Consider the following 19,492-nt stretch of genomic DNA (forward strand, 5'->3'; position numbering starts at 1 on the left):
CTCTCACTTTCGATTGGTCATGAAGTACCTAACGCAAAGGAAATCAAGTATCAGTCCTATGTGTGTGGTATGGAAGGAAATAAAAGTTTTAATTATATTCCTACCATCGAATTCAGTTACAATTTCTTTCCACGTTTTTTTATGTATGTGCATTTCAACAGAAGTATATATAAACGTCTTTTATTGCTTATTATTTATAAATAAACATGTATGGAATTGTTAGTAATATAGCAATGTCATATTTATGAAAAAAAAAATGTGTAAGTAATAAAAATTGTGTACCTTACGGAATAAATTAATATTTAATATATCAATCGTCCAATTCAAAAGTGCGACAACTAAAAAATTACCATTTTTCAGTTATTTATGCTACTGAAAGCCTCTATCGGAGCTCTTTACGATTCAGTATTGAGATAAGTCATATTTACAACCAAAAAAGGAAAAACTAAATAAACTGCTTTAGAAATAATTATAACTATGGACCTTACTAATTCACTATTAGTACATTTCGAAATGTATTAATAATGAACTGGAAGATTGTGATAAACTCGTCCTGAATATTGAATCATTTCTAATTGTTGTGGTTTTGAACCAGAACTCTGTTCCTTTCTAAATGATTTAATTGAAACTTTAAATTGAAGATAACTCAAAACTTATTTTTTTGGGTTGTCGCACTTTTGAACTAGACGATCGATATGCCACAAGTAGGTATAGGCCCTCTGTAAAGTTATTCCATCTCTCACTTTTATTTGGTTATGAAATAACGCAAGGAAAATAGACGTCATTCCCATGTGTGTTATGGGAGGATATGAAAGTTTCATTTTTATTATATTCCTAGCATCGAATTCAGTTACAATTTCTTTTCACGCCTTTTGTTTATGTTTGGAAGTAACTGAATTGGCTTTCACTTTCTGTTATTTTTATATACTTTAAATAGAAGTATATTTAATAGTTCGCCCTTTTCGTTGTGTGAGAAATTTGCACATCGTTGTTTCTTAGTTACATTTCCATCCATAATTTACTCTTCCCTTGCAGTCACTACATTGTCACAGGCTGCTGGATAACATTGTTCCGTGTTACTCAACAGGCAAACGATTTTCGTAATTCATTTGTTTGGCTCTGTAGCAACGTCTACTTTTCAGAACTCAAATCAGATTTAAATTAGATTAATGTAAATAGAATTCAGTATTATACAACGCGACCAAGTCGTACTCTCAGTGCATTTTCGGAAATTGGTTCTAAATTAATCTCCGCTCATCTGTCTTTATACAACCGGCACTAAGTGGTCTACGTTTCCCAACACTAGCGACATCTATCATTCACTCTCTTAGAGTTGGTACGGTCGGACAGATAACGACAAGTTAAGGGCCCAGCCATTGCATAAAAAGTTATTCCACAATTATAAAATAATGTAATATTTTATAAGATAAATAGTAATACATAGCATGCGCATATTATTGCCTATTCTTCAGCGAAATTAAGAGATGTGACATGTCACAGTAATCCAGTATTATCGCAGAAAGTAACAAAACACACTTTTTTACACTTAAATATTATCGTTGTTGTTCCTGCAAAAGTATCTATTTGCAAAATATAAATTTTTTCAGTAGGAAGAAAAACACATTTATTCATTATATGGCAGTGGTACATAGGAGAATGTGAATTCTTACATTTTCGAAAGAAAAAATGTAATTACATATAGGAGATTTTATTATTTGCTGTATCATTATTTGCGTTATTTCATAGAGTAAATATCTGAAAATCGAAAAATATGTCACATAGAAGTTATTGCACAAACAACGACGATATGCTGAGAATTGTCTTCTTAGCACCAATTGAACTAATCATCGTATATGATCATCTCCAATCCAATAGTTCTATACATTTCTACAAGACGGCAGGTAGTATGTTGAGATGATGTAAGGAATTATAAAACAAAGAGCACTATGCGATTAGATCTGCTACTGAGAAAAATGTAAAGTGTTTTTCTATTTATTTAGAATACTGCTTTCGTTACTGAGAATATTAGCTACTGAGTATTTACATTCCAATAAAAGCATGTGTATTTCACTATATAATTTAAGTAGTTCGTGTATAGTACGTGTCCCGTACTGCAAAATATCTGATAAGAAATGTCTCGCTGTATAGCCCATCTAATTTTCATTAGTACTTTCCTCGGCGTTATAATGACTGGTAGATATATGAAGATGATTTTGGTAGCAAGTGAATAAATTCTACTAATAATTACATGCTTATGATGTACTTCATAGTCCAAGTGCTTTATTAATTAAGTATATTACTGTAAGCTATTTCAGTGTCGAAATTCAACATGGCTAAGAAATGAAAGTTTTGACGGCAGTCTTCTATCAGAGACGAAGTTCTTTAACATGCCGCATATCAACAACAAGGGATTTCTTCCCTGATAAAGCCACACTAACAACAATTTTCTCGTCCTTAAAAATCCATCGCTTTCGGTAGGGTCTAAACTCCCGAACCAAGGGCTTACATGGTTATCACTAAAGACTAAACAACGAGGACAACAGCGTTTACGAAGACAAGTCACTGCAGTCCTCCATCCTATAGCCAAATTGTTAAACCACAACAGAAGAAAGGAAATGTCTCTGTTTCTATCTGTTTATCCGCATATGTCAATCCTACGATTTCAATGCGATGTGTTCTGCTCCAGAGAAGATTATGTTTACCAAGACTAGAAAGCACAGGAATGCTAGACGGAAGAGAGGAGATAGCAGTATATAAACCGCTTACTGCAGCCTAGCAGACAGAAGCATCTCTGTGCCTCACCCACTAGTACACACGGCGCCATGAAGCTTCTCGTAAGTAAAAATATTATATTTTAATTTACAGATTTAGGAGAGGAACATTTATAATGAAATAAAAACAGCTTATACAATAAAATTTCGGTAATTCAATTTAAAAAAAAAAGAAACACATCAAATAAAGGTAAATAAAAATGTGGTAAATTAATTTTGAAATGCTCTCCATTCCTTTAGATACTGTATGCCTACTATAAATTTATTTTTCTTTTATTTTATACTAATTTATTTATTTATTTTATTTGAACATGCGAGAACCAAGATCAATATTCTGGGAAAATTATTTTTTACATCAAATCGTGTTCATTTTTCAATGGATGTTACATCATTATAACAACAACCTATGTACTCTTATTGTAATATATATTTGTAAATATTTCTCTACAGATTTGCACCATACTTTTGGCTACAGCGTCCTTAGTTCTGGCTGAAGACCAGAAGAAGGACAAAAAGACAGACAAGAGAGGACTCCATGACCTGGGTTATGGGGAAGGAGACTTCGGACATGGAGGAAGTCTGTCATTTGGAGGTCACGGAGGTGGACTGTCAGGTGGTCACGAAGGTGGTTTGTCCTTAGGAGGTCACGGAGGCGGGGTATCAATTGGAGGTCATGGTGGAGGTATTTCTCTGGGAGGAGGTCACTCTTTCGGCGGTAGTGGTCTTGGAGGAGGTCACTCTTTCGGCGGCAGTGGCCTTGGAGGAGGTCACTCTTTTGCCGGTAGTGGTCTTGGAGGTCACACTTTCGGCGGCAGTGGCCTTGGAAGAGGTCACTCTTTCGGCGGTAGTGGTCTTGGAGGAGGTCACTCTTTCGGCGGTAGTGGTCTTGGAGGCGGTGAGTCTCATGTGAAGGCCATCACCATCACCAAGGAAGTTAAAGTGCCTGTCCCTCATCCTTATCCTGTCCATGTGGAAAAGAAAGTCCCTGTTCCTGTAAAGGTTCCAGTTCCTGTTCACGTAGATAAACCATATCCAGTCCCTGTACCTAAGCCCTACCCTGTGTATGTGGAGAAGAAAGTACCTTACCCTGTAGAAAAGACAGTCCCCTACCCCGTTAAAGTTCCAGTCAAGGTCCCTGTTCCTGTACCCCACCCTGTCCATGTACCCAAGCCCTACCCAGTGAAGGTCCCTGTACCCCATCCTTACCCCGTGAAGGTACCAGTGGTGGTAGAGAAGAAGGTACCAGTGTTCATCAAGGGACATGACGGAGGTCTCGGTGGAGGTCTAGGGGGACATGGATTTGGCGGTCATGGAGGATTTGATTTTGGCGGTCACCATTAAGTCTGTAAAAGCCTAACACGCATAGTCCCCACTCATCCTAATTCACAAGAAAACCTGTGCATTCATTTTTATAAAAATTAGAATGAATTTCAAAGCTCTTGAATCATCTTACAATATGAAAATGACAATATATAATTGTAAACACATTCTGCAAATAAAGTAGATCTCTATAAAAATGAAAGCATATTAGGAATATGCTTACAACACTGTTAACGTTATGTATAATTGATTGTATTTTGTATTATTTGTTTTATTTGAAGATATTTATAATTATGCTTTGTACATATTATGGACAAATATTTTTATACATGTATGAAAATATCCTACATAAATAAAAAGTGAATTGTTTGTGAATATTTAATTTCTTTTCTGTTTTTTGTATATTATTATACAAATCTTACAGTGCTTCAATTTACCAGGAATTCAATGGAAAGATTAAAGTTATGTTTCTTCTCTAATTTAAAGTAAACTTTATGAAATGATAGTTAAAGTTATTGTGTGCTCATGTGAAGGATATACGAGCACAATTTCAATTTTTCATTCAAGTGTTCTTTGAATGTTAGTAACCATCATGCACGGAAAATAAGTAGGGATGCAAAGTTGCTTTTCGAATATTATTAAGGAACTCTGTATTTTTTTAGAAAGAATGTGATTAATTTATAGAAATATAAAGTGAAATATCCAGCATATACAACGCATGTACTGAATAAAATTTAGCTTAATTATGATTAAATATCTATCAGCTCACATCTTAATACCAGTGCAGTACATTGTGGATGAGAACATTGACTGAGGCAAGACTTGCGAATGGCACTCTTATTAGTCCAGCCACTATTCCACTTTATTGTCTGTTACTATCATCTTCTCTTATAAACGTTGAAATATGGAGGCATCAGAAATAGTAATTATCAGATATAGCCTAATAATGCATAATATTTTTTTACATAGAATGGTTAACTGAAATATGCTGGGGGAAAACGTTATGGGCAGAGCGTTTTAGGAAACATATCACACCTCAACAAATTTATTCGAATAAAAATGGTTCAACATACTGGGTACACGACATTTCCAAACATTCCTAATAAATACGTCGATAAGGACAAATGACATCAGGACCTAACTATATTTAAACGAAACGATGAGGGACGGGACAGACCTTAATAATCTTTGAAGGTTAACACCATCACCACCATCACCAGCACCAGCATCGCTGCTGCTGATGCTACTGCTCTTTCTGATAGTACTATTATTTTTATCCAACTGAAAAGGTTCATTCTCTCCATCGCCGTCACCATCATCGTCATCATACTTCATTACGAATGTACAGTAATGTAGACCCGACGCCTATGTTGCACGCTGAATTGCTTCTGACATTCTTAGGACACTTTATTCAATTATGGTTTATTTAACGACGTTAGAAACTGCAGAGGTTATATCAACGTCCACGGTGTGCCGCAATTTTGTCTCGCAGGGGTTTTTTACATACCATTAAATCTGCTGACATAAGCCTCTCGCATTTAAAGACACTTAAATGCCATCGTTCTGGGCTGGGTCGAACCCGCAACCTCGAACATAGAAAGCCAGCGCTGTTCCAACTATGTTATTGACGTCGACTGAACAGGTTGTATAAATCATTTAAACCGCGAGATTAATGGTTAAAAATGGCCGCCACTCTAGTTGAATCCATTTTTCTGTTGTATAAACGCTAATCTATGTTCATGTTTTCTCAATCTAAGTTCATACTATTTAAATCTCGAATTTGTTTTTTTTACTAATCTCTTTGAACCTGTATCAGAAGTATTCATATTTAATATTTAATCCGTTCTCAAGCGTAATGCAAGAATTTCAATGCACCCTAACTGTATACAATAACATTATTGAGGTGAATTCTGTATATTTTGAATGATTGCTATTTAAATAACAATGTTTAAAGAATGTAGAGTTTATGATTTAGAGAAGTGAGGTTATGGATATCAGTAACGAGGACTGTTAGCCTACATCCGAAATAGAAATGTTGTTATAACTTATATAATAAACATGCCTGAAATTTTTGTGAATTTAATGAGTTTCGAATTTATAAAATGAAAATAAATGTGTAGGTAATAAGAAACGTGTATACTGTAAGAAGACGAGACATGAAATGTGACCTGTGCGACAAGGGAAAGAATAAGCTATCAAAAAAGGGTTAGATTTTTGCTGTGTAATATTATACGAATATTAATATTAAATATTATATTAACATATTAAATCCATACGTTTGAGATAGGCAGGCATGTAGCACGTATGGGCGAATCCAGAAATGCATATAGAATGTTAGTTGGGAAACCGGAATGAAAAAGGGAGACCGAGACGTACATGGGAGGATAGTATAAAATGGATTTGAGGGCATTGGGATATGATGTTAGGGACTTTATTAATCTTGCCGAGGTTAAGGACCGGTGGCGGGCTTATGTGAGAGCAGCAATGAACCTCCGGGTCTCTAAAAGCCCTTTGTAAGTAAATAATATTATACGAATCTAAAGACACAAATTACATCTCTTACTAAATCCTAGTTTTCTTCTTCATAGGAAAGGTACCTGTAATGTACCCACCGGAATAATTAATACGTAGGCTAATATGTGCAGCGTTTATATTTGTAAAATTATTTTACCTTTGACTTTCATTTGGTCGTGAAATATCTAAGAAAATTAGGTATCAGTCCCCTGTGTATGGTGTAGAAGGAAATAAAAGCTTAAATTATATTCTTAGCATCGAATTCAGTTACAATTTCCTTCCGCTCTTTTCTTTAGATTTGGATGTCTCTGAATTGATTATTTTATTTTCTGTTTAACAGAACTATACATAAATGTATAGTATTGCTTATTATTTAGAAATAAAAATGTATGAAATTGTTAATAACATCGAATTTTGCATTTACGAATAATAAAAAATGTGTACGTTACGAAATAACTAATATTTAATATAAGTCGCATGTAGGTCTACATTTGTAAAGTTATTCCATCTCTCACTTTCATTTGGTTATGAAATAATGCAACGAAAATAGACGTAATTCCCCTTTGTGGTGTGGAAAGACTTTAAAGTTTCATTTTTATTATATTCTTAGCATTGAATTTGGTTACAATTTGATTCCACGTCCTTTCTTTATATTTGAAAGTAACTGAATCGGTGAATTGGCCTTTGCTTTTCTGTCATGTTTATAATACTTTTTAAAAAGAAGTATATCTAACAGTTCGAAATTTCTTTTTGCGAAAAATTTGCACATCGTTGTTTCTTAGTCACATTCCCATCCATAATTTACTCGTCCCTTGCAGTCCCTACATTGTAACAGGCTGCTGGAATGCATTCTTCCGTATTATCCAAAGGGTAGACGATTTTCGTAATTAATTTGTTTGGTTCTTTTTCAGAACTCAGATCCGATTTGAACTGGATTAATGTAAACAGAGTTCAGTGTTATGCAACGCGATAAAGTCATATTCTCAGTTCATTTTCGGAACCTGGTTCTCAATTAATCTCCTGCCATCTTTGTTTATACAATCGGACTTATATGCTCTATGCTTCCGAGATCTAGGGACATCTATGAATGACTCTCGTAGAGTTGGGACGGTCGGGCAGATAACGGCAAGTTAAGGGCATTGGCAATGCACCAAAAATTTTTTTACACAATTATAAAATAATGTAATATTTTAAAGATAAATAATAATAAGTACATGGCTCGTGCATATTAAGCATTTTTATTCAGTGAAATTAAGAGAAGTGACTTGTCACAGTAATCCAATATTATCGAAGAAAAGAAGAAAACAACTTTTTACACTTAAATTTAATTTAATTTAATTTATTTTACTAGCTATAAAGTACAAATTAAAATTATAAACCACTACCGTAAGAGCCAGGCTCGTATACTGTGTGGTCTTAGTAAATAATATAACAAAATTTACAAGGACAATTTACTAATACAATAAGTAACTTAATTCAAACCAATATGTAACACACAAGAGCAAAAAAAAAAAAAAAAGGAAGGAGTAAAAGAGAGAAAACAACACATTTAATATAAATTGACAATTAGACAGAAGCCAGTGATATTCAATAAAAACATTAATATAGTTAACAGAAATTAAAGGTAAAAAATACACAAATGTGTTAATATTTTAAATCATGAATAATTTTAAAATTATATTCTTTAAAAATTCCAATTCTAAAATATTTCATATTTCGAAAATGGTTTGAAATTTTATTATAAATTCTTGGGCCGGAACTATCACCATGTAAGAGCTGCACTTGTAATGACATTTAGACTCAAGTAATCGGAAAGTAGACTTTTGTCTTCGAGTACGATATTCAAGTCGATTAGATTTAAGTTTTATTTCATTTCTGTAGTAGTAAGTTAGTAAACTATATTTATACATTTCTTCAATAGTATAAATGTATAAAATAAGTTTTTTGGGTAATCCATATTTTAGTTACAAAAATTTTTGTTAATCTCCTGTGTAATAAAATTAATGGATTACACTGATATTTTGTCTTCACAGCACCAATTGACCTATTAATCGTATATGACCTTTCCAATCGAAAAGTTCTGTACATTTCTACAAGACAGCTGTTAGTATACCAAGAAGATGTAGCGAATTATAAAACATAGATCACTGTGAGATTAGATGTGCTATTGAGAAAAATTTAAACTGTCTCCTGTTTATTTATAAGTCTGCTGTTGTGACTGAGAATATTAGCTGCTGAGAATTTTTATATTCCAATAACAGCATTTGTAAATGACTATATAATTTAATTCTCCGTTTATAAGAGGTGTCCGCTATTGCAAAGTATCCGTTAAGTTATGTTTCGCTATATGGCCTAATATTTATGTAGTACTGTCCTCGGAGTTATAAAGATTGATAGATATATTAATATACTTTTGGGAATAAATGTATAACTTCTGCTAATAATTGCAGGCTTATGGTGTACTTCATAGTACGGGTGATATATTAATTAATTATTATTATTATTACTGTAACCTAATCCAGCGTCCAAATTCAAACGTGGCTAAAAAATGACAAGATTTGACGGCAGTTCTCTATCAGAGACAAGGTTCTTTAACGTGCCGTATATCAACCACAAGGGACTTTCTTTCCTGGCAATGATAATTCTATTGTCCTTAGAAATTCATCCCCTTCGGTAGGGTCTAAACTCACGAACCCAGAGATTACATGGTAAACAGCAGATACTAAACATCGAGGACAACAGCGTTTACGAAGCCAAGTCCCTGCAGTCCTCCCTTCCATACCCAAATTGTTAAACCTCTCCCGAAAAAAGGAAAGGTATCTGATTATCAAGACTAGAAAGCACAGGAATGTTAGACGGAAGAGAGGAGACAGCAGTATATAAACCGCTTACTGCATCCTAGCAGACAGAAGCATCTCTGTGCCTCACCCACTAGTACACACGGCGCCATGAAGCTTCTCGTAAGTAAAAATATTACATTTTAATTTAGATTCAGGAAAGGAACATTTATAATGAAATAAAAACCGCTTATACAATAAACTTTCGGTAATTCAAGTTACAAAAAAAAAGTCATATCAAATAAAGACAAATAAAAATGTGGTAAATTAATTTAAAAAAGCCTTTACTTTCGTTTGATACTGTCTCCTGCCTTTAAATTTACTTTTTTATTTATTTTATTTGAAGATGCGTGTACCAGGATCAAGGTCTATACTCAGGGAACATTACTTTTTACATCAAATCACGTTAATTTCTCAATAGGTGTTACATCATATACTAAGATTTATGTACTCATATTTTAATATATCTATATAAATTTGTCTCTACAGATTTGCACCATACTTTTGGCTACAGCGTCCTTAGTTCTGGCTGAAGACCAGAAGAAGGACAAAAAGACAGACAAGAGAGGACTCCATGACCTAGGTTATGGGGGAGGAGACTTCGGACATGGAGGAAGTCTGTCATTTGGAGGTCATGGAGGTGGACTGTCAGGTGGTCACGACGGTGGTTTGTCTTTAGGAGGTCACGGAGGCGGGGTATCCCTTGAAGGTCATGGTGGAGATATCTCTCTTGGAGGAGGTCACTCTTTCGGCGGCAGTGGTCTTGGAGGAGGTCACTCTTTCGGCGGCAGTGGGCTTGGAGGAGGTCACTCTTTCGCCGGGAGTGCCGTTGGAGGAGGTCACTCTTTCGGCGGTAGTGGTCTTGGAGGCGGTCACTCTTTCGGCGGAAATGGCCTTGGAGAAGGTCACTCTTTCGGCGGCAGTGGCCTTGGAGGAGGTCACTCTTTAGGCGGCACGGGTCTTGGAGGAGGTCACTCTTTCGGCGTTAGTGGTCTTGGAAGCGGCGAGTCTCATGTGAAGGCCATCACCATCACCAAAGAAGTTAAAGTGCCTGTCCCTCATCCTTATCCTGTCCATGTTGAGAAGAAAGTCCCTGTCCCTGTAAAGGTCCCTGTTCCAGTTCACGTCGACAAACCATATCCAGTCCCTGTACCTAAGCCTTACCCCGTGTATGTGGAGAAGAAGGTACCTTACCCTGTAGAAAAGACAGTCCCTTACCCCGTTAAAGTTCCAGTCAAGGTCCCAGTTCCTGTACCCCACCCTGTCCATGTACCCAAGCCTTACCCAGTGAAGGTCCCTGTACCCCACCCTTACCCCGTGAAGGTACCAGTGGTGGTAGAGAAGAAGGTACCAGTGTTCATCAAGGGACATGACGGAGGTCTCGGTGGAGGTCTGGGAGGACATGGATTTGGCGGTCATGGAGGGTTTGATTTTGGCGGTCACCATTAAGTCTGTAATAGCCTAATACGCATATTTTCCACCATCCTAATTCACTAGAAAACCTGTTCATTCATTTTTATAAACTTCACAATCAATTTCAAAGCTCTTAAATCATCTTACAATATGAGAATGACAATATATCATTATTAAGACATCGTGTAAAGACAATACTTGTCTGTAAAAATAAAATCGTATTAAGAATATGCTCCCAACTCTGTTAACGTTATGTGTAATTGATTGCATTTTTATTATATGTTTTATTTTGAAGATAATTGTAATTATGTTTGTACATATTTTTCACAAATATTTACATACGTGTATCTAAATATTCTACATAAATAAAAAGTGAATTGTTTTTGTGAATATTTAATTTCTGGTTTATTTCTTGTACATTAATATACAAATCATGAAGTGCATCAATTTACCAGGAATTCAATGGGGAGAGTAAAATTATGTCTATTCTCTAATTTCCAGTAAACTTTAAGAAATGATGGCTAAGGTTTTACTTATTGCGTGCTCATGTGAGGGATATACGGGTCACGATTTCAATTTTTCATTCAAGAATTCATTCAATGTTAGAACCCTTCATGCACGAGAAAAAGTAGGGAGGCAACATTCCATTCCGAATATGATTAAGAAAAATCTATATCTTTTTTTATAAAATGAAGTGATTAGTTTAGGAAAATATAAAATTAAATATGCGGAAGATATAATGCACGAATTGAATAAAATTTTGACTAATTTGGATTAAATATCAATCAGCTCACTTCTTAATACCAGTACAGTATATTGTGAATGAGAACATTGACTGAGACGAGAATTACGAATGACAATCTTCTTAGTCCAGGCACTATTCCAGTCTATTCACTGTTATTATTATGTTGTCTTATAAACTTTTAAATATGTGGGCATCAGAAATAGTAATTATCAGAAATAGTCTAATAATGCATTATAGTTTTACATAGAATGGTTAACTGAAATGTAGTGGGGGAAAAACCACGTGTAACAAATGTTTCGTCAGTGAGCAGAGCGTTTTGGGAGACATCACTCCTCAACAAATCTATTAGAACAAAAAATGATTCAAGACAGGGTAAATAAAATTTCCAAACAGTCCTAATAAATATGTAGATAAGGACAATTGACACCAGAACCTAACTATATTTAAACGAAACGATGAGAGACGGGACAGACCTTCCTAATCTTTGAAGTCAAACACCACCTCCACCATCACCAGCACCATCATCCCTACTGCTGATGCTACTGCTCTTTCTGATAGTACTATTATTGTTATCCAACTGCAAAGGTTCATACTCCTCATCGTCATCATCATGGTCATCATAATTCATTAAGAGTGTACAGTAATATAGACCCACCTCCCTAGTTACATGCTGAATAGTTTCTGACATGTTTAGGCCAGGCTTTAAATTATGGTTCATTTAACGACGCTCGCAACTGCAGACGTTATAACAGCGTCGCAGGTGTTTCAGAATTTTGTCTCGCAGGAATTTTTTTATACAAGTCCACTGACATGAGCCTGTCGCATTTAAATACAGTTAAATGCCGTCGATCTGGGCCGCGATCGAACCCGCAACCTCGAGTATAAAGCCAGCATTATACCACCTGAGCTATGGAGGCCGACTGGACAGGTTGTATAAAGTTTTTGAACCGCGACATTAATGGTTAAAAGTGGCGGCCAGACAAGTTGAATCCAGCTTTTATGTCACATAATCGCTAATCTATGTTTATGTTATCTCAAAGTTCATATTATTCAAAATCTCCCATTTTTTCCTATTAATCTCCTTGAACTTGGTTCAGAGGTATTCTTGTTTAATATTTAATCAGTTCTCAAGCATAAGGCAAGAATGTCGTTGTACCCCAACTTTACGCAAATATATTATTGACGTGAATTTTGTCTATTTTGAATGATTGCTATTTAAATATCAATGTTCAAAGATTACAGAATTTAAGATTTAGAGAAGTGAGGTTATGGACATCAGTAACGAGGAATGTTAGCCTACATCCGAAATACAAACTTTTTCAAATTTAAAACAGAGATACATGAAATTGTTGTTAACTTAATGAGTTTCGAATTTATAAAATGAAAATTACTGTGTAAGTAATAAGAATCGTGTATACTACGAGAAGGCGAAACTTTAAGTGTGACCTGTGCGACAAGGGGCAGAATACGCTATCAAAAACAGGGTTTGTTTTTTTCTAGTTAATATTATACGAATATTAATATTAAATATTGTATTAGCATATAAAATCCATACTTTTGAGACAGGCGGGGCATGTAGCACTTATGGGGGAATTGAGAAATGCATATAGAATGTTAGTTGGGAGACCGGAGTGAAAAAGGGAGACCGAGACGAAGATGGGAGGCTAGTATAAAAATGGGTTTGAGGGCGGTGGGATATGATGTTAGGGACTGGATTAGTCTTACTGAGGATAAAGACCGGTGGAGGGCTTATATGAGAGTAGCAATGAACCTCCGGGTCTCCAAAAGCCCTTTTTAAGTAAGTAATATTATACGAATCTAAAGACACGGAAGTTCACCTCAGACTGAAACCTATAACATAGAATTTCGCAATTCAGAAAAAAATACGTAAGTAATAAACAAAATGTGTACGTTACGAAATAACTAATATTTAATATGTGCCGCATGTAGGTCTATATTTGTAAAGTTATTCCATCTGTCCTTTCATTTTGTTACGAAATAATGCAAGGAAAATAGACGTCATTTCCATATGTGGTGTGGGAGAATATGAGGGTTTCATTTTTATTACATATCTAGCATTGAATTCAGTTACAATTGAAGAGTCCACTGCAAGAATGATGGATATCATTTGGAATACATTTTGCAGGAGAAGCAATTGAAAGTTTGAAATGCTTAGTGCTCAATGCTTAACTGAGATTTTCCGATCATTACTGGAAATGACTGTCAGTGTTAATGCCATATAACTCTCTATCTACATTCTATATGTCTTAAGCTATGCATTGACAGTACTGGTTTATTTTCGACAAGAAAGTGACATCCATCATTCTTGCAGTGGACTCTTCAATTTCTATCCACGTCCTTTTTTTAGATTTGAAAGTAACCGAATCGGTGAATTGGCCTTTGTTTTTCTGTCTTGTTTATTATATTTTAAACATAAGTATATCTAACAGTTCGCCCTTTTGTTGCACATCGTTGCTTCTTAGTTACATTCCCATCCATAATTTACTCGTCCCTTGCAGTCCCTACATTGTCAGAGGCTGCTGGAATGCATTCTTCCGTATTATCCAACGGGTAGACGATTTTCGTAATTAATTCGTTTGGTTCTGTTTCAGAACTCAGATCAGATTTGAACTGGATTAATGTAAACAGAGTTCAGTGTTATACAACGCGATCAAGTCATATTCTCAGTTCATTTTCGGAACCTGGTTCTCAATTAATCTCCAGTGATCTTTTTTATACAATCGGCCCTATGTGGTCTACGCTTCCCAGAACTAGCGACATCTATGAATCACTCTCGTAGAGTTGGCACGGTCGGGCAGAAAACGGCAAGTTAAGGGCCCTGGCAATGCACAATTTTTTTTTTTCCACATTTATAAAATAACGTAACATTTTGAAGATAAATAATATGTAATACATAGCTTGTGCATATTAAGGATTATTGTTCAGTGAAATTAAGGTGTGTGAAATGTCACAGTAATCCAATATTATCGAAGAAAGAAGAAACCACACTTTTTTACACTTAAATTTAATTTAATTTAATTTATTTAACTAGCTAGAAAGTACAAATTAAAATTATAAACCAAAAATGTTTTTAGCCACTATCGTAAGAGCCAGGCTCGTATACTGTGTGGTCTTAGTAAATAATATAACATAAAATTTACAAGGACAGTTTACTAATACAATAAGTAACTTAATTTAAACCAATACATAACACACAAGAGCAAAAAAAAAAAGGAAAGAGAAAAAGAGAGAAAAGAATATATTTAATATAAATTGACAATTAGACAGAAGACAGTGATATTCAATAACAACATGAATATAGTCAACAGAAATAAAAGGTACAAAATACACAAATGTTTTAATATTTTAAATCATGAATAATTATTAAATTTTATTCTTTAAAAACTCCAATTCTAAAATATTTCAGATTTGGAAAATGGTTTGATTTTTATTATAAAGTCTTGGGCCGGAACTACACCATGTAAGACCTGCACTTGTAATGACATTTAGGCTCAATTAATGGAAAAGTAGACATTTGTCTTCGAGTACGATATTCAAGTCCATTAGATTTAAGTTTTATTTGATTTCTGTGGTAGTAAGTTAGTAATCTATATTAATAAATTTCTTTGGTCTTGGCGCCTATTGTTTCCTGTGAGGATGCGTTCGTAGTGTAGAGTCAAAGAGTGTATGTGTTTTGAAATTGAGTTGTGTGTTGAGAATATCGTTGGTGTGTGTTTTCGTGTGTCTGTATATTTCATATTGTTCTGGTGTGTTGAGTTTCTGGCTTTTTGGTTGGATGTGCAGTATTTCCATGTCTGTTTTGAGTTCTCTGTAGATGTGGTTGGAATTTGTGATGTGCTCTGCATATGTGGAGGTATTTTTAGTTAGAAAAATTTTTTGTTAATCTCCTGTGTAATAAAATTAATGGATTACGCTGAGATTTTGTCTTCTTAGCACCATCGTATATGATCTTCTCCAATCGAAAAGTTTTGTACATTTCTACAAGACAGCAGTTAGTATGCCGAGAAGATGTAACGAATTATAAAACAAAAAGCACTGTGAGGTTAGATATGCTAATGAGAAAAATGTAAACTGTTTCCTGTTTATTTATAAGTCTGCTTTCGTTACTGAGAATATTAGCTACGGTACTGAGAATTTTTATATTCCAATAACAGCATTTGTAAATGGCTATATAATTTAAGTATTCCGCACCGTGGCGTCGGGGTCTAAGGCATCCTGCCTAGGACTCGCGTTACGGAATGCGCGCTGGTTCGAGTCCTCATAGGGGAAGAAATTTTCTCATGAACTTTCGGCCAGTGTATGGGACCGGTGCCCACCAAGCATCGTGATACACTTGGGGAGTTACGATAGATAGAGAAATCCGTTTGCGAATACCAGCTATAACGGCTGGGGGGATCATCGTGCTAACCTCACGATACCTCCATTCTGGTTGGATGATCGTCCACCTCCACTTCGGCATGTGGGCGTGAGGCCAGCAGCCGGCTGGTCGCTCTAGGCGCTTCATGGGCTGTAGTGCCACAGATTAATAATAATAATAATAATAATAATAATATTATTATTATTATTATTATTATTATTATTATTATTATTATTACATAATTTAAGTTGTCCGTTTATAAGAGGTGTCAGCTATTGCAAAGTATCCATTAAGTTATGTTTCGTTCTATAGTCTAATTTTCATGTAGTACTGTCCTCGGCGTTATAAAGACTCGTAGATATATAAAGATGATTTTGGGAATGACTGAATAACTTGTAGGCTATTAATATTTGCAGGCTTATGGTGTACTTCATAGTACAAGTGATTTACTAATTAATTATATTACTGTAAGCTAATACAGCGTCCAAATTCAACGTGGCTAAAAAATGACAAGTTTTGATGTTAATCCTCTGTCAGAGACAAAGTTCTTTAACGTGCCGCATATCAATCACAAGGGACTTTCCTACGTGACAATAATAATTCTATTCTCCTTAAAAATTCATCGCCTTCGGTAGGTTCTAAACTCACGAACCAAGAGCTTACATGGTAACCACTAGAGACTAAACATCGAGGACAAAGGCATTTACGAAGACAAATCACTGCAATTCCCAATTCCATACCCAAATTGTGAAACCACTACCGCAAATAGGAAAGGTATCTGATTCTATATGTTTATCCGGATATATCAATTCTACGATTTCAATGCGATGTGTTCTGCTCCAGAGAAGATTATGTTTATCAAGAGTAGAAAGCACAGGAATGCTAGACGGAAGAGAGGAGACAGCAGTATATAAACCGCTTACTGCATCAAAGCAGACAGAAGCATCTCTGTGCCTCACCCACTAGGACACACGGCGCCATGAAGCTTCTCGTAAGTAAAAATATTACATTTTAATTTACAGATTCAGGAGAGGAACATTTATAATGAAATAAAAACAGCTTATAGGCCTACAATAAACTTTCGGTAATTCAAGTTACAAAAAAAAAGTAATTTCAAATAACGACAAATAAAAATGTGGTAAGTTAATTTTAAAAAACTTTTACTTTCGTTTGATACTGTCACCTAACTATAAATTTAAATGTTTATTTCTTTTATTTGAACTTGCGTGTACCAAGGTCAAGATCTATACTCTGGGAACATTACTTTTTACATCAAATCATGTTAATTTCTCAATAGGTGTTACATCATATAACAAAGACCTATGTACTCATATTTTAATATATACTTGTAAATTTGTCTATACAGATTTGCACCATACTTTTGGCTACAGCATCCTTAGTTCTGGCTGAACACCAGAAGAAGGACAAAAAGACAGACAAGAGAGGACTCCATGACCTAGGTTATGGGGGAGGAGACTTCGGACATGGAGGAAGTCTGTCATTTGGAGGTCACGGAGGTGGACTCTCAGGTGATCACGAAGGTGGTTTGTCATTAGGAGGTCACGGAGGCGGAGTATCACTTGGAGGTCATGGTGGAGGTATCTCTCTGGGAGGAGGTCACTTATTCGGCGGCAGTGGTCTTGGAGGTCACTCTTTCGGCGGCAGTGGTCTTGGAGGAAGTCACTCTTTCGGAGGCAGTGGTCTTGGAGGAGGTCACTCTTTCGGCGGTAGTGGTCTTGGAGGCGGTGAGTCTCATGTGAAGGCCATCACCATCACCAAGGAAGTTAAAGTGCCTGTCCCTCATCCTTATCCTGTCCATGTTGAAAAGAAAGTTCCTGTCCCTGTAAAGGTACCTGTTCCAGTTCACGTTGATAAACCATATCCAGTCCCTATACCTAAGCCCTACCCCGTGTATGTGGAGAAGAAAGTACCTTACCCTGTAGAAAAGACAGTCCCATATCCCGTTAAAGTTCCAGTCAAGGTCCCCGTTCCTGTACCCCACCCTGTCCATGTACCCAAACCCTACCCAGTGAAGGTCCCTGTACCCCACCCTTACCCTGTGAAGGTACCAGTGGTGGTAGAGAAGAAGGTACCAGTGTTCATCAAGGGACATGACGGAGGTCTCGGTGGTGGTCTGGGGGGACATGGATTTGGCGGTCATGGAGGATTTGATTTTGGCGGTCACCATTAAGTCTGTAACAGCCTAACGCTCATATTTTCCACGCATCCTAATTCACAAGGAAACTTGTACATTCATTTTTATAAAGTTCACAATCAATTTCAAAGCTCTTGAATCATCTTACAAAATGGGAATAACAATATATCATTATTAACACATCGTGTGAAGAAAGTACTTGTGTTTAAAAATGGAAGCGTATTAAGAATATGCTTACAACTCTGTTAACGTTATGTATAATTGATTGTATTTTTATTTGTTTTATTTCGAAGATATTTATAATTATGCTTTGTACATGTTTTGCACAAATATTTTTATACGTGTATGAAAATATCCTACATAAATAAAAAGTGAATTGTTTGTGAATATTTAATTTCTTTTTTATTTTTTGTATATTAATATACAAATCTTGCTGTGCTTCAATTTACCAGGAATGTAATGGGAAGATTAAAATTATGTTTCTTCACTAATTTAAAGTAAACTTTATGAAATGATAGTTATGGTTTTAGTTATGGTGTGCTCATATGAGGGATATACGGGTCACAATTTCAATTTTTCATTCAATAGTACGTTCAATGTTAGAACCCTTTATGCACAAAAAAAGTAGGGATGCAACATTGCATTTCGAATATGATTAAAGAAATCTGTAGCCATGTTTTTTTTAGAAAATAATGTGATTATTTGAAGAGAAATATTAAATTAAATAGCCGGCACATATAATTATTTTTATTATTGAATTTCCAAATTTATAAAACTCTATTTTACCCGACGGTATATTAGGGTTATAGTTAAATCATACAAATTATAGTTCTGTAAAAATACCTATTGTATATGTTTATTGTATTCAGGACCCTTGTGGTCACTCAAAATTCTTTGAGCTGATGTCTATAATTTAGAAATTTATCATAATTACGACATAAAATACACATATATTTTATTTATTTTTATTTTATTGGGTTATTTTACGACGCTGTATCAACATCTAGGTTATTTAGCGTCTGAATGATATGAAGGTGATAATGCCGGTGAAATGAGTCCGGGGTCCAGCACCGAAAGTTACCCAGCATTTGCTCGTATTGGGTTGGGGGAAAACCCCGGAAAAATCCTCAACCAGGTAACTTGCCCCGACCGGGATTCGAACCCGGGCCACCTGGTTTAGCAGCCAAACGCGCTGACCGTTACTCCACAGGTGTGGACAATATACATATAACATTAAATGTTATGTGTATGACATAATATAAAAATCATAGTTATATTATATACAAATACGTAGATATGAGATAAAATAGGCATAATACATGGAAATAGATACACAATATATGAAACACAACAGACATA

At 35.3% G+C, this 19,492-nt stretch overlaps 3 protein-coding genes across 3 annotated transcripts in view; all 3 read left to right on the forward strand.

Annotated features, from left to right (window-relative positions):
- The first annotated feature begins 2,787 nt into the window (after positions 1-2,787).
- On the forward strand, positions 2,788-4,439 carry LOC138697874 (uncharacterized). The gene is made up of 2 exons (XM_069823457.1): positions 2,788-2,834; positions 3,222-4,439. Exons 1-2 carry the CDS (start codon positions 2,823-2,825, stop codon positions 4,110-4,112), a joined length of 903 nt encoding a protein of 300 aa, XP_069679558.1. The 5' UTR covers positions 2,788-2,822; the 3' UTR covers positions 4,113-4,439.
- A 5,079-nt stretch (positions 4,440-9,518) lies between these two features.
- LOC138697871 (uncharacterized) lies at positions 9,519-11,192 on the forward strand. The gene is made up of 2 exons (XM_069823455.1): positions 9,519-9,565; positions 9,932-11,192. The coding sequence occupies exons 1-2, from the start codon at positions 9,554-9,556 to the stop codon at positions 10,889-10,891; spliced, it is 972 nt and encodes a 323-aa protein (XP_069679556.1). The 5' UTR covers positions 9,519-9,553; the 3' UTR covers positions 10,892-11,192.
- Positions 11,193-16,957: 5,765 nt separating this feature from the next.
- Positions 16,958-19,492, forward strand: part of LOC138698921 (uncharacterized) — a 42,799-nt gene continuing 40,264 nt past the window's right edge. The window contains exons 1-2 of the mRNA XM_069825117.1: positions 16,958-16,969; positions 17,345-18,168. Of these exons, the coding sequence (XP_069681218.1) occupies positions 16,958-16,969; positions 17,345-18,168 (836 nt within the window). The remainder of the gene's footprint in view (positions 16,970-17,344; positions 18,169-19,492) is intronic.

The sequence above is a fragment of the Periplaneta americana genome, chromosome 4 (assembly GCF_040183065.1).
Source record: "Periplaneta americana isolate PAMFEO1 chromosome 4, P.americana_PAMFEO1_priV1, whole genome shotgun sequence".
Lineage (NCBI taxonomy): Eukaryota > Metazoa > Arthropoda > Insecta > Blattodea > Blattidae > Periplaneta > Periplaneta americana.